We start from the raw sequence: 14,203 nt of genomic DNA on the forward strand, positions 1-14,203 counted from the left end.
TAGTTGCATATGTACAATCTAGGATCATGTACTCAATTCTGGTTTTCTGAAGATAAGATGAAATATAAGATATCCTTGTGTTTACTGTTCCATTTTATGTATTTTTTGTGCTGTCTTCTTTTTTACAGACTTTTTGGTGGCAAGCCTAGTAAACAAGTTCCCATCACAACAGCTGAGAATATGAAAAACTCAGTAGTCATCTCCAACCCTCATGCCACCATGAACCAGCAGAGTAACCTTGACTCCCCATCTGGCAGTGGTGTGCTGAGCAGTGGGGGCAGCAGTCCCCTCTATAGTAAAAACACAGATCTCAACCAGTCTCCACTGGCTTCCAGCCCCAGTTCTGCACACTCGGCTCCTTCCAACAGTTTGACATGGGGTACCAATGCCAGTAGTTCTTCTGCAGTTAGCAAGGATGGCATTGGATACCAGTCTGTCAGCAGCTTACACACCAGCTGCGAATCCATAGACATCTCCCTGAGCAGTGGAGGTGGGCTGAGCCACAACTCCTCCAGTGGCTTGATTCCAGCCTCCAAGGATGATTCTCTGACTCCCTTCATCCGTACCAACAGTGTTAAGACTACGTTGTCTGAAAGGTTAGTGGGTTTTTCTCTTGTTTCCATATGTTTGTATCTCAAGTGGGAATGAAGTCCTGGTGGCAGTAGCCATTGCTGCAGATACAAGTCAAATAATGCCTCTTACCAGACAGTGCAGATAACGCTAGGACTAGAACATACAGATAAGTTATTCCAGGAAAGGAGCCCACTTCAGAGCAGGAGGATGGGTTCAGAAGAGGTTTTTATTTTGCTGCCACAGCCAATGTGACAACTTTTTTTTTGCTACCGGATGGTACCTAATACTTGAATTTTGCATCATAGGTTATCCTTCCAAAGATCTGTTGTTAATTGAGATGATAGTGGTATTTTTAAAAACCCCCCAATTTTGATTTCAAAAGTCAACCTTTTCATGTTAACCTTTTTTGATTGTAGAATTTGATAACTTTCAAACTGGAGGTGATGCTGAAAAGACAAGTCCTTATCTCCATAGTCACTTGATCCCTTCTCATCTTCTCCCTGCTGTCTTGTCCTATCTCCAATTGTTCACTAAAATATTTCAGTACAATCATTCATGGGTATGCTTAGTGAATCCTATTAGAAGCTGGATCCAAGTGAAAAACAATCATCTGAATTTTGTTTCAGACTGATCAGTTCCCCAGCTCTGTATATGGTGAGATTCACTGGTAGTTATGTGGACACAGGGTAGGACCTGGGAGGAGGATGAGCATGAAGGAGGGAACAGGGCTTTTCCAGCATCAGAGCTGGATTGATGGCACACTGAGCTAACACTGGGGAGAGCTCTGCAGTGGTCTCTGAGTAACCTCTTGTAGATGGCAGTAGAACCCTTCCAAGCACTGGAAATGTGCTATCTCCTGATATGTAGTGATGAGTTCAGGTAGCAAGATTTTTGTTGCTGAGTCTCAATGGAGAAAATTGCACCTGAATGTAATGTTCTGACAGTTTGGAGTTCTCTTTGTGTTTTATTATAATTCCTTTTTGTTCCCTCATCTTTTCATTCTAATACTCCTTCTCTTGTTTTCTGTCTTGTTGGACTGCTCTTTCTAGCCCTCTTTCTTCCCCTGCTGCTAGCCCCAAATTCTGCCGAAATACCTTGCCCAGGAGACAGGACAGGTAATGCTGTCTCAGGACAGGAGTATATGCTCAAGGCTGCAGGTTTTGTTGCCCATCTCAGTGAAGCAAATTGTTTTGTGCCAGACTGTGCTCAGTTGAGTGCTCGGCTGTGTTCATCATCCAGGTGTGAACTGACACAAAGACATGCCAGTGAGAGTCCCTGCAAACACCCATCTAGCCACCTAAATCAATCTGAAGAGTGGCACACAGCACAGTTGGCATGTTTTTGGTGTTGCTCTCATTTCTGGGAATGTCCTTTGGTTTGAGGGGTATTTTTAACCCACCCTTCCTATCTTTGCCAAAGGCAATTTGAAAATCATGTCTCTTTTTTTTTTTTTTTTTTTTTTTTTTCTCCCCTACAAATCTAAACTCTCACTAGCATTTCAGCATTCCTCTGGCATGCTGCTTTTCCCACTGTCTTTCTGGCCTGTCCTTTTTGTTGTGAAGTCCCTGTGTGATTCGGTGTCGTCAGTCTCTTACTGCAGCTTGGCTCGTGAGTGTTTTCCAAGTATTTAGGTCCAGTCATCCTTGTAGAAATGCATGTTAAAGTTAGGAAAAGTTGACACATATCTAAACATTCCAGCTCACTTTTGCTCACTGGTGTAATTTTTGTCAGTCTCATACTGTAACTTAGCTACAAGGATTGTCATTTAATTAATTTACTTAACCACGGGGGTATTTTCTTTCAAAACATATTAACAGGCTCTGCTCATCAATTGTAAAAACAAACTGAAATAATTGAGTTTTGGACAACTGATGGGTCCATTTTACTTTGCTAATGGAACTTAGGCTAAGATTTGGAAACTTAAACAGTCTGGGCTCAATACCTCTTTACCGTAATGAGGTGCATTCCCTAGAGGGTGTCTGCTGAAAGAAATGATGGGAAGGTGGTTTGGACTTGAATATTCCCATCAGGTTTTACCAATAGCCTGCTGAAAAGTGTATTTTTAAATACCCATTTGATGTTTAAAGAGCCATTTTTGTTCATTGTGGGTAGGAGAAACAGTCAAGTGAGGTTGTAAAGAGATGTGATTCATTGGCATGGTAGCAGCTGCATGTTTGTGCAAACCCCACCTGGATGAGGAGGTCTGTGCATGTTTCTGTAGGAAGGCCCCAGCACCTTTTCCTCTGAAAAGGTAATGCAGATGTTTGTATGTCCTTCATCCTGATCTTATTCCTTCCCTTTTGTTCTTCTCTGAAGTTCTTTTCTTTTAACTTTTCTGCAGCGACGCACATCTTGATAGGAACACTTTGCCTAAGAAGGGACTCAGGTATTGGTGTTTCCACATGGTTTAACATCTTCTGTGGTGGCTTTGGAGTTTGCTTTGTGTTTCTGTTGTGGCTGGTGGTGATGGTCGCAGTTTGCAAGAGGTGGCAACAATACTCTTCCTTTCCTCCTCCGTTTTTCCTCCTCCGTTTTTCCTCCTCCGTTTTTCCTCCTCCGTTTTTCCTCCTCCGTTTTTCCTCCTCCGTTTTTCCTCCTTTCAATCCTCAAAGAAGGCCATTGACAACTGTGCTTTTTTCATCCAGTGGCCTCACTGCCTGAGCAAGAATCGTGGCTTTTCCTGGTTTAATTGCCGACCATCCCTGGGCTGGATTTAAAAACAATAATGTTGTTGTTTCTGTGGCTATTACATGGAATGACCTGAAATAGTTTTTTTGACCTTGGGAACCTTGGTGTTGTTATATAAATAGAAAATATTTACAAGATCATGCCAAACCTTCCAGGATGAAATTGGACATATTAATTTTTTTTTTAAATTGCATCATAATACCTTAATCTGTAGTTTAGAATCTATACCTTATTCTCTACTCTCATAGAAAATAGCAAAAAAAAAAAAAAAAAAAAAAAATCAAATAAACTTTCAGTTCTTGTCTTCTAACATATTTTGTACATCTGTGAGGTAGTGATTTTTATAACATACTTTTTTTCCATTGATACAAGCAATTCTAGCCAGAATTACTATTAACTATGTTAATTAAATGCTTTATGTGTTAGAGAATTTACAGGAGGTATCTCTGACAATTTAGGAAATTCAGCTTCTAAATTGTTTAATGCAGTTCTGGGATCACTGCCTTGAAACTGCAGCTGTGATTTTTTCTGTGCTGTGCATCTTGTTCTTCAGAGCAGCCTTGTCCCATGAAGCTGAGTATTAAAAGCCTTAAAATGGCAATTTGTGTTAATGTGTCTATGGTCCTCAACTATGTCTCTAATAAATACGCTAACAAACATTTGAGTGCTGAAGAGGTAGGTATTAATGCTGACAATAAAAGTAAATCTGTAGTGTGTTAAGGTAGCATGACTGTTTAAAGCCCCTTTCTAAATAAACTGATTTATATTGAAAGTTTAAGAGATGCAGATTGTCAGGGACTGCTGCTGAAGTGTTGAGACATAAGCAGAAGAATGAATGTATTTTTTGAAAGCAGATTGACTTTTAAAATTATTGCAGTGATCCCATTGATTTAAAATAGTCTTAATAAGTGGTATCGTACTGTAGGGCATTACTTGAAGGGAATCTAATTAAATAGATAATATCAGCAAATAATAGGCTCTAAGTTTTTGGAAGAAGAGCTATTTACTCATAAATATTTGTCCAAAGGTGATGGCATAGCCCAAGGCAGATGCTGAATTCCATCAGCAGATGAGTGTTGGTATCTGTACCCTATCACATAGCTCACATCACACCTGTCCTGACATACCTATTACACATAGACACAAGAAATGAAACTTAAGCTGAAGCCAGAGGGTGTTTTGCCACTGGTGTTGGCATAGACCATGTTTCAGCTATTTTCAATGCCTTCAGAAAAGGCTAAGCATAGTCTCCTTTATGATGCTTCAGTGCTGTTAGTTTTGAACTAAATGGGATACACTCCACAGGCCTTATATGGATGTCTCTGGAATATGAAATACTGGGTCACAGCTTGTTGAAAAAAATCCTGGTAATGGCTTTGTTGACTTGAATTTGGTTACAATATCACTAAAAGTCAGCTAAGGTTATTAATGTACCAAAATATTTAAATAGTGTTAGAATTTTGGTGTAACTTAGGAGAAGGTTTTCCAAGTTACAGTTATATTTTTAAATCATATGATGTAGCACACACTACATTTTATCCTACAGTGCTACACAGCACAACTTCTACCTGTAACTTTTGGTTCACTCTGGTTTGGTTACACCTGAAGCCATAGGAAAGAAGTTTGTGGTTTGCTTTTTCCCCCCCAAACAGAGGCAAAATGAGTTAGGAACATGTTGGAAGAGCTTGGAGCAGCTCCTTAATTCAGAATTCTATTTGGTTTAGATTATTTAATACTTCAATTTCATATGAGGATTCTTCTTTTTTTCTTTCTCTCTCTCTCCCACCCCAAGCCTTGTGACATTTCATGGTTGTTTTTTTGTTTTTTTTTTTTTTTTTTAACAAAAAAGTCAAATATCAAAGTTCATGGTGAAAAACCTGTTTGATTTTGCAGGTATACTCCATCCTCCCAGTTGCGTAGTCAAGAGGATGCAAAGGAATGGCTCCGGTCCCATTCAGCAGGAGGACTGCAGGATACTGCTGCCAATTCTCCATTTTCATCTGGATCCAGCATAACATCGCCCTCTGGAACTAGATTTAACTTCTCACAGCTTGGTGAATAATAATCTGTTTGAATAATCAAGCAATGCTTTGTGTGTCCTGAAAACAGCATGTTGCACAAGATAATTTTCTTTCAGCAGCTCCAAGGCCCACATTGAACCTGAGGAAGCAATCTCATTGAAATGAGTGTGACTAATTAGCATTATTGTCTCATATGCCCAAAGGTGCCATTCTTGCAGTAACTTTGAAACTGATTCTCTGGGAGTAATCAGATTAATATGAATTGTGAGCTTTATAAAATGTTCAGTAGAGCTGTCGGTTGATATCACACATTGGGATGCTTAGAGAACATAGGATGTTGCCTGCAGATTTTGCAACATTCTCTAAAATCCAAGCATTTTACTTACTGTGTATGCCAGTCTCATCAGTTTGTTATTTTATCTTTGTCTTTTTCAAGTGGCTTGTTGGAAATTTCAGAAAGCTCAGTCAAGCAATATATAAAAGTCAGGGGAGTTTCAAGTCAGAAAAACTGTCATTACTTCACTTAGTTTCTTTGCTAAATGCATTTTAAATTAAGGAAACAATAAATGCTGATTGGTAGGATCCATGAAGCATTGCAGGTTTTAGTTGACTGTATCAGCAGCTGAAATAGCCTGATTTAAAGTGCTAGTGGTGCTCATCTCTGTTGGGCTGGTTAAATACGACTTTGTTGCTTTGCAGTTTCTTCAGGTTTGTAAATGTCATCTTGAAGTGACATTTGGAAAGAAAATACCTGTTTGTTTATGACTTTCAAAAGCCCCTCCATAATAATTGATATTATTATTTAAAAGAAATATATTGTTTATGATAACTTCTATGTAATAAGTAATTTATATATAATAATTGTGTGCAAAATACTTAAGCTTGCACTTGTGAACTTCTTGTGCAAATTTGGAGCAGATTGCACAGTCACTTATTTCTAGTGTAGTTTTGAGTTGCAGTAATGACATTCTAGAGCCTTTATTTGAGTGTTCTGGAAAGAAACACATTCAGTAAGTGGCTTTAAATAAACTGATACTTAGCAAAATTTCAGCTGAATATACACACAGCATGGCTACATTTCCAACAGCTAGCAAACTGTCAGGAAAGTTCATGAAATTTAAAAAAAAAAAAAAAACCAAAGAGTGTTGTCATAAGCCCAGAAACTTAACTCTTTATGCACAGTGTTGGAGATTATTTGTATTAGCTTTAAAAGTTCTTTGGCCACAAACTGCAATGAACACAAAAAAAAAAAAAAAAAAAAAAAAAAGAAAATTTTTTTATATTTTCCAAAAAATCATGTTTTCATATGTTCCTAAGATGAGAACTTAAGAGATATTGGAGTTAAGAAAGGTTATTGGATTTAATTCAAGAGCAAATGGTGATATGAAAGTCAAGCACTTGTGAACTGAATTGTCCTGTCTTCTACAATAGTCTGTGTCATTTGATGGTCTATATAGAAACAGGCAATGACAGCACACCAAAAGGAACCTACCCAGATGAACAATGATTTTGTTCTCTTTTTTTTACCCACAACTGAACTAATTCTTAGTAAACAGCAGGCATAATTTTAGCACAAAAGTTCTTTCGAGAAATGTGAGATTGCAGTACTTTTATACTCTAAACTCTGGCTGGAAGAATATTGGCTTTTAAGGCAAAATTAGTATTTTACAGTTCTCAAGACATTATAGTGGAAAGAAGGTTCTGAACTGCACAGCTATGAGGAAACTAAAGCTCTTTTTATTTGTGACTAAAATACATAGAGAAATGTCATTTTCTTAGAACTTGAAGGCTTTGGAGAAGATAAGTCTTGCTCTATATAGACAAAATTACAATTTTTGTGAAAGAACAGTTCCAAATTAAATGAGGAATTAATTATATAATTCATTCATTCATTAACTAATTAATGAATTAGTTAATGACAAGATAATTTTCTTTCATTCTGCCATGCCTGGGAGGTGTTAGTTAGGTGACTGAGCTTGTTTGTGGAATTACAGACATATGGACATTACGGACATACAGACAGTGTTTAAAATTACCTTATTTTACTAGAGTTTTCACATTCACTAGCCTAGTTTGCATACCCCTTTCTTGAAAACCAATGAAGCCTGGAGAAGATGATATCAAACATTTTTGTCTTAAAGTGGAGGGGGAGGGAAGATCCTTTGCTGGTGGAGGATCACCAAAGGAGAGCAGGAGTGCTGGCAGTACTAAGGGCGTGTTTGTTGCTGGCTTTGCAGCGAGCCCCACGAGCGCGGCGCAGATGAGCCTGTCCAACCCCAGCATGCTGCGCACGCACAGCCTGTCCAACGCCGACGGGCCCTACGACCCCTACGGCGACACGCGCCTCCGCAACAGCTCCATGTCCCTGGACGAGAAGAGCCGCACCATGAGCCGCTCCGGCTCCTTCCGCGATGGCTTCGAGGAGGGTCAGTAAGGTCCTGTGGGGCTGGGGATGCTCAAAGGTGCCGGTTTTTGGCTTCTTTTTCTGCCTCTGCCAGGGTCGGGATTGAAGCTCTGGAGACAGTGTTTTGTGTTCAGACCCAGCTGTTTATTATTTCTTATCTATGTTGCAAGTTGGGAGTTCTACAGCATTCTACTAACAAGCTACAAAATGGCTAACTATCTTTCTATACAAGGTCTTTTAAGGCTAAACTATCCAATTAAGAAATGACACCTAAATTCTTTCACTTCTTACCCAATAACTAATCACTCAAAGTCTGCAATACGGGCTTTTCTGTCCAATTACAAAATACCACCCAAACCCATGAAGAGAAAGGAAGAAGAAGATAAAGAACAAGGACCAGCCTCCACCCTGAAACCTCCATCTTATTTTATATATATATTACTGTATTCTAAAACCCCAAACTCTTAAGTTTTTCACCCTGGGCTATTACACACTTCTAATCAACTACCCATAATCCCAGTGCTATCAATCAATTTTGCAAGCCTTTTCTATGGCCTCAGGTCAAGAGAGGAGATAGAGTGCTCTCTTCAGTGCTCTCCTGGGAGTCAGAGTCTATCAGCACAGAAAGTCTAAAATTTGCAGTGTGCAGAACGCCAGCTCAAAGGGTGGCCTTTGCACAGGAACTGGGCACTTCTCAGTTCAAACACAGCTTTTTCAGTGTGGAGCTCTCAGTGTTAGCTAAAACCATAGTCCTGGTCGTGGTTGTTCTGATTGTAGACTCAGAGTGTTGGAAGAGACCGGCAAGGATCATCAAATCCAACTTCTGACCCTACCCAGGGCACCCCAACAATCACCCCATGTGTGAACATTGTCCAAACACTCCTTAAACTCTGTCAGCCTTGCTGCTGTGACCACTTCCCTGGGGAGCCTGTTCAGTGCCCAGTCACCCTCTGGGTGAAGAGCCTTTTCCTGATATCCAACCTAAACCTGACACAACTTCAGGACAAAGATCCCTCAGATCTTGTCACTGGTCACCAGAGAGAATGATGATGTTTATTCAGTGATTATTTTGGTCAGACACAGGAAATAAGTGTTGTATCTAGACCTTGACTGTTCAAGAAATGGCTTAAACATCCTGTGCTTCATTTTTAGTGCTCTCAGAACTACTAATTCATGCTTAGAGTCAGCGCATCAATGTTTCTTCAATAGGGGTATTCTGAACTTGCACCTCCACGTTTCTGCTTATATTATAGATAAGTGATATCAGTTAGACTGTTTCTATCCCAGTAATTTTTCCAGTATTTAAGCTGTGCTCAAATAGTCTTATATTCCAAAGGGAGTTGAGTAGTTCTTTGAAACATCTAGGCTTGTCTTTTTAGAGCTTCATTATCTTTTCAAATATGTAACCAGACCTGATAAAAAGAACCCATGCAAATGTAATAAGAAAAAAACATTTACCTATAAATGAATATTTAGTTTGATTGCTCCTGATCAGGCATCCTTGTAGCTGCAGCAGGAGCAGCTGTGAGCACACATTAAAATCCTCAAGCATTGCCCTTTGAAAAGTCAAGCATGGAGTGGTTCCTAGCAAACATTTTCAATGTTAACCTTTGAGTCTTAAATCTCCTTTCTGGCAAGGGTTAGAGGAGCTTGATTTTACTTCACAGGCCACACATGCCTTTGATGGCTCTTTGCTTCTGAAGACCTGCACTTACTCAACCCTGTTAATACCGGTGCCCCATGGTTGTTGCTCCCCAAGAACCAGGCATGCATGGGAGCCACACTTCAATGCTTGCAGAAGCATTTGAGAGCCACAGAGTGCCTTTCAGGAGATTCTGATTATCCCTGTTTTTTGCCATTGGAGTATGTAGAAAATATGTATTGGATATGTCTCTGGAAAAATTAATTTGTTATTGAATTTAGTCAGTACATTTTATTGTATTTTAGAGGTCTGTGGCTAAGGATTTTTGTTAGGAGTTGAAAAGTATTAGCATAATGCTGTAGGGCTAAAAGCTGCAACATTGCAGCTTTATATAATAAATATAATCTGGCAAGGAATTTGAGTGACTGTATCTGTGTTACACTTCAATGATTTACCAGAAGAGATACTGCAGCAAAATTTACTTAGGTTTTATTGAAGACATCCTCCAAAAAATTGTAGCCTTAGTTTTTTAACTGTCCTTAAGATTGCAGCAAGTCCATTTTGGCATATTGGAGATTAAACTCTCTCTTGTAGTTCTGAAATTCTTCTCCAGCAGAGAGCCTGGTTTGGATAAACATCTAGTAAGTATTGCATGTTTGAAGAGAAACCATTAAAAAAAAAGAAGAAAAGGAAAATATAAAAATAGTTAGGAGAAATGTTCTATTAAGCGCTTTTTATTCATTTGAAAAAAGTAATAAAAATTAAGTCCAAAAAATATCTACTAAGTTACAGACTTGAAAGTGGTTGGAAAATACCACTTTTGTATCTGAGGAAGGTATTTGACCCTGCAGGGGACATACTGAAGATCTCTTTCAGATTTTCCTCAATTTTTTGCACCTAAAAGGAAAATAATTTTTACCACATGGATTGAATGTTTAGGAGTAGTCTTTTTTTTTGTCTTCAAGAGAAAGGTCTTACGTCACTTCCCTGGCTGTAGAGAACGCTCTACTACTAAGCTATCCTGCTTACTAGCTCCTGCTTCTTTCTCAGGGAGTCACAAGGTCTAAGTGGTTAAGTGTTTCTGAATATAGCAGAGGTTTGCCTTCACCTTGAGAGAATAGATTTAAAAGTATTATAGAAATTAAAATTTGTGGTTAATGAACAAATTGATTTTATACAGTCATCCAGTGTCAATGAAGCATAAATCCAGGTCTGAAATAAAGCTTACCATCCTAATTCTTAATTATTTCCTAGCACATAATATTACAAGACTTTTGTTTCTCATTAACTTCAAAGCTGGGCCAGGATTTATTCTTTAAAGCCTTTTCTTCTTTTGTCTCTGGGTATGAAGTGCAGTCATGTTCTCTCACAGGCACAGCATGTAGGTGGGGAGGTTGGTCAGCCTTGCAGTAACTCTTGTGTCAGACAGGGCTCAGGGCTGTGGAGGCGCCAGCAGGAACAGCCTCCAAACTCGCCAGAACTTCATGGGGAAAAACCGCAGCATAAAAATTGAGTGGTCTCTTGGCTCTCCGCTTTCCCCACTCTTCCAGCCAACAATGTTCCCCAGGAGCTGGGCTGTCACTGGCTCTACCCTGATACTTCAGCCTCCAAGAGAAAACAAAAGTTAAATTCGTTATCATTGGAATATAAATTCTTATTCTTTTTTGTGCTACTGACTGCAATACCAGTTTTTCTTTCTGCTCTCTGGGCAGATGGTCGTGGCTAGAGCCTTTCTTTTCTAGCATTAAAAATGATACATGCTTTCCTGTGCGTTTACAGTGCCTTAAAATAATAGCTCCAGACCAATTTGGGTTTGTAGGCTGCATGCAGATGCGTGCTGGCTGCAAGAAACAGGAATTGCATCAAGACCATAACTGCCTTCAGGCTCCTAATTAAATAGCCTTCAAGTAGCCATCTGCAGATCCTTTAAAAAGAAATTGCACAAGTATATTAACTCCTTAGTTGTCCTTGAAATGAGAAATCTGAAATTAGGTATGTGTTCAAATGATGCACGGGAGTCACCATTCATGGAGGAATTGAAGAGCTGTGTAGATGTGGTACCTGAGGACGTGGTTTACTCATGGCCTTGGCAGTGCTGGGTTAATGTTTGGACTGGATGATCTTAGAGGTCTTTTCCAACCTAAATAAATCTATGATTCTGTGTGATGGTGGTGTTTCACAAGGCAGGAGTAGGGTTCCCTTTTTTTCTTTCCCTTTTTTTTCTTATTTTGTGTCTTCTCTCCTGTATTAAAGTCCCAATGTGATGTTAAAAATGCCAGCTGATGCTAACTCCGTGTTGTGTCTGACCAAGTCCACGGTAAAGTTTCTGGTTTCTCTCAGGCCAGTTGGTAGGGCTCTTTTTTGGTTATGTCTCTATTAGGGAAAAAATTCAACAAGGAAGAACATAGGGAGGCAGACCAGAAAATAATACTATATTCCCTCTGTGAGTCCATTTGTGGCCTTGTGCAATATTACCTCACTTTGGGCTTTCCATCTTGAAAATCTTAATGGGACAATGCAAGTAAAGAAAAGTGAGAAGGAGATCTTAAGCACAGAACATCTGTGACACAAAGTTAAAATAGAAGTCTTCAGCTTGCAAAGTGGTGGCTGAAGAGATGTGTATTGAATTTTTGTTTGTTACAAAGAGATTGGTCATCCATTCCTTCTCTTAGCACAATGCCATGGGGACACTCAAGGAACTTACTGACTGATTCAGGAGCAGGTCTAAAACAACTGCAGAGAATTACATTTCTGAACGCAAGAGAATTTTCCATTACAGACAAAATGTGTCAGTGGATTCAGTAGCAGTTAAGGGAGTTAATGTTAGACAGGTCACAGCAGCCAAAACAATGGTCTGACTGCAGTTTCTACCCCTGGAATTTCCATCTCTGCTGATTCCCAGAAGGTGCAAAGGTGTACCTGGGGAATAATCATTGTGTATCTGTCTCCTCTTTTCATTCTTTTCAGTAAACATGGGCTGTGGTTGCAGCCAGGGCTGGAGCACATCATTAGACAGAGCCTGACTCTGACTCACACCACTTTTTTTTATGTTCTTAGTGCAGGACAGCCCTTAATATCTAACTAGAAAGATCATTTTAAGTGAAAATATGATTACCCAGAGAAAGCAAATGTGTGTGAGGGTTTTTTTTTTACTTTCTTGTGGGTTTTCTAAATTGTCTTAAATTCCTTCAGAAGCCAACTTAGACCTTCTTTACTTCTCGTTCCAATATTGCCTTAGGATATAATGTCAGTGGGAAAGCAGAACCCATTTATTACAAATGTAGAATTGCAGTAGGTAATTAAAGCAAAATGGCAGCTTTTCTAAACCTTTTTTTTTTTCCTGGAGGTCTTAGAAAAAGTGATTTTGTGCTATTTCATTTGTTTTGTGTTCAATTACCTGACTTTTGAATGAAAGTTTCAGTTCAGTACTATTTGTTTCTAAAAATAAAAATAAGGGAAAACTAATTTTGTATGTTTCAGTAGCAGAAAAAATAGCTTCAGGTACTTTTTTCAATAGTGTAATAAAGAATGAAATGATGCTATATTTATATGTAAATTGTAATGCCTAAGTAACAGACATCAGGATGGTAACAACCTTGAGAATCACAAAATAGTTAGGGTTGGAAGGAACCTCTGAAGATCATCTAGGTCGTCAGTTCGTTCATTTATGTTTGTTATTGAATTTAAATGCAAAAATTGCTTGAAATGAATCCTTTTCCAGGAAGTTTTATAGCTATGTTTTCACTGTTAATTTTTTATGAGAGAACAAACTTTGCCTTGTTAAAAAAATGTCCTTGCTTTAAAGAAAGACCAAGAAACCCTGCAGGGAAAGGGAACGTTGGGCTCATTGGTGCACTGATGCAGCTCCCTCAAGTCAGCATTTAGATACAGCTGCATTTAGAGGAGATTTCACAGCCCCAAAATTAGACAATGTTGTTTTTTTTTTTATCTTGGGTCCTCCACATCTTCTCCTGGGCATCTGGTTACACAGTGGAGCTGGGTGTTGTGGTTTTCTCAGGACATTCCCATCTTGGACTGTTGCTTAGGAAAAAAAAAAAAGCTCAGTCTCCCCTAAAACTGAAGATTAAATACTTAGATTTAATTTTGTAATCCCTTCTGCAGTTCTTGGAGGTTTTTTTTTTAATCTTGAGTAAGCCCTTTTGCAAGAATTTTAATATAAAATATCCAGAGAAATACTTATCTCTGAACAGACCTTCATCAAAACTTTTGTAAACTTTCTTGGTCACACCTAATTTTCCCAAAAAAACAAGTATTATGAGAATTTTAAAACAGCTTTACCAAATCCAAGGTTATGAATTGTGTCAGCTGGCAATGCATGCTTCAAACTGTACATTATTGGTACAATAATATAATTAAGTTTATGATGGGTGATGAAATTTGTGAAAGTATTTGTACAGCAGATTGGTGGTTTACAGTGGATGATTTGTGATTCCACCCTGTGGTTAGTGCACTTAAATTCATTGTGTTTATTTTCTATCCTTTAGTGCATGGTTCTTCTCTCTCTTTGGTGTCCAGTACATCATCTATTTATTCCACAGTGAGTATAATGAAATGAAGTGTGTATTTATTCATCAAAATTATTGAATTGGCTGGTCTTGCTGTACTAGTTTTGCCATTCAAGGAGCAGGAAAAAAGCAGTTTTCATTTGACTGTGTTCTGAATGCTAGCTAGGAAAGGAATGTTTACATTCTTGAAGATGTTTATGTTCTTGAAGATGCCTGTGGATATTTAGCACATTAAACATATACTTCAATGGCCTAAAAGCAGCCGTTGATTTTTTGAGTCTGTATTTTATGCTGTGCTAAGTAGGTTTTGCTACAAAGCACCTCAGTAGATATGAGGAGATTTGAACTT

General features: G+C 38.7%; 1 protein-coding gene across 6 annotated transcripts in view; it reads left to right on the forward strand.

Moving 5' to 3' along the window:
* Window positions 1–14,203, forward strand: part of NAV2 (neuron navigator 2) — a 206,466-nt gene that overhangs the window by 166,707 nt on the left and 25,556 nt on the right. For 4 of the 6 annotated variants that reach the window (XM_041399202.1, XM_041399197.1, XM_041399201.1 and 1 more), the window contains 6 exons: window positions 129–596; window positions 1,623–1,688; window positions 2,915–2,959; window positions 5,155–5,315; window positions 7,520–7,708; window positions 13,834–13,886. In XM_041399202.1, the coding sequence (XP_041255136.1) occupies window positions 129–596; window positions 1,623–1,688; window positions 2,915–2,959; window positions 5,155–5,315; window positions 7,520–7,708; window positions 13,834–13,886 (982 nt within the window). The remainder of the gene's footprint in view (window positions 1–128; window positions 597–1,622; window positions 1,689–2,914; window positions 2,960–5,154; window positions 5,316–7,519; window positions 7,709–13,833; window positions 13,887–14,203) is intronic. The other 2 variants (XM_041399198.1, XM_041399199.1) reach the window with 1 other exon arrangement.

The sequence above is a fragment of the Onychostruthus taczanowskii genome, unplaced genomic scaffold (assembly GCF_017590055.1).
Source record: "Onychostruthus taczanowskii isolate IOZ18803 unplaced genomic scaffold, ASM1759005v1 scaffold159, whole genome shotgun sequence".
Lineage (NCBI taxonomy): Eukaryota > Metazoa > Chordata > Aves > Passeriformes > Passeridae > Onychostruthus > Onychostruthus taczanowskii.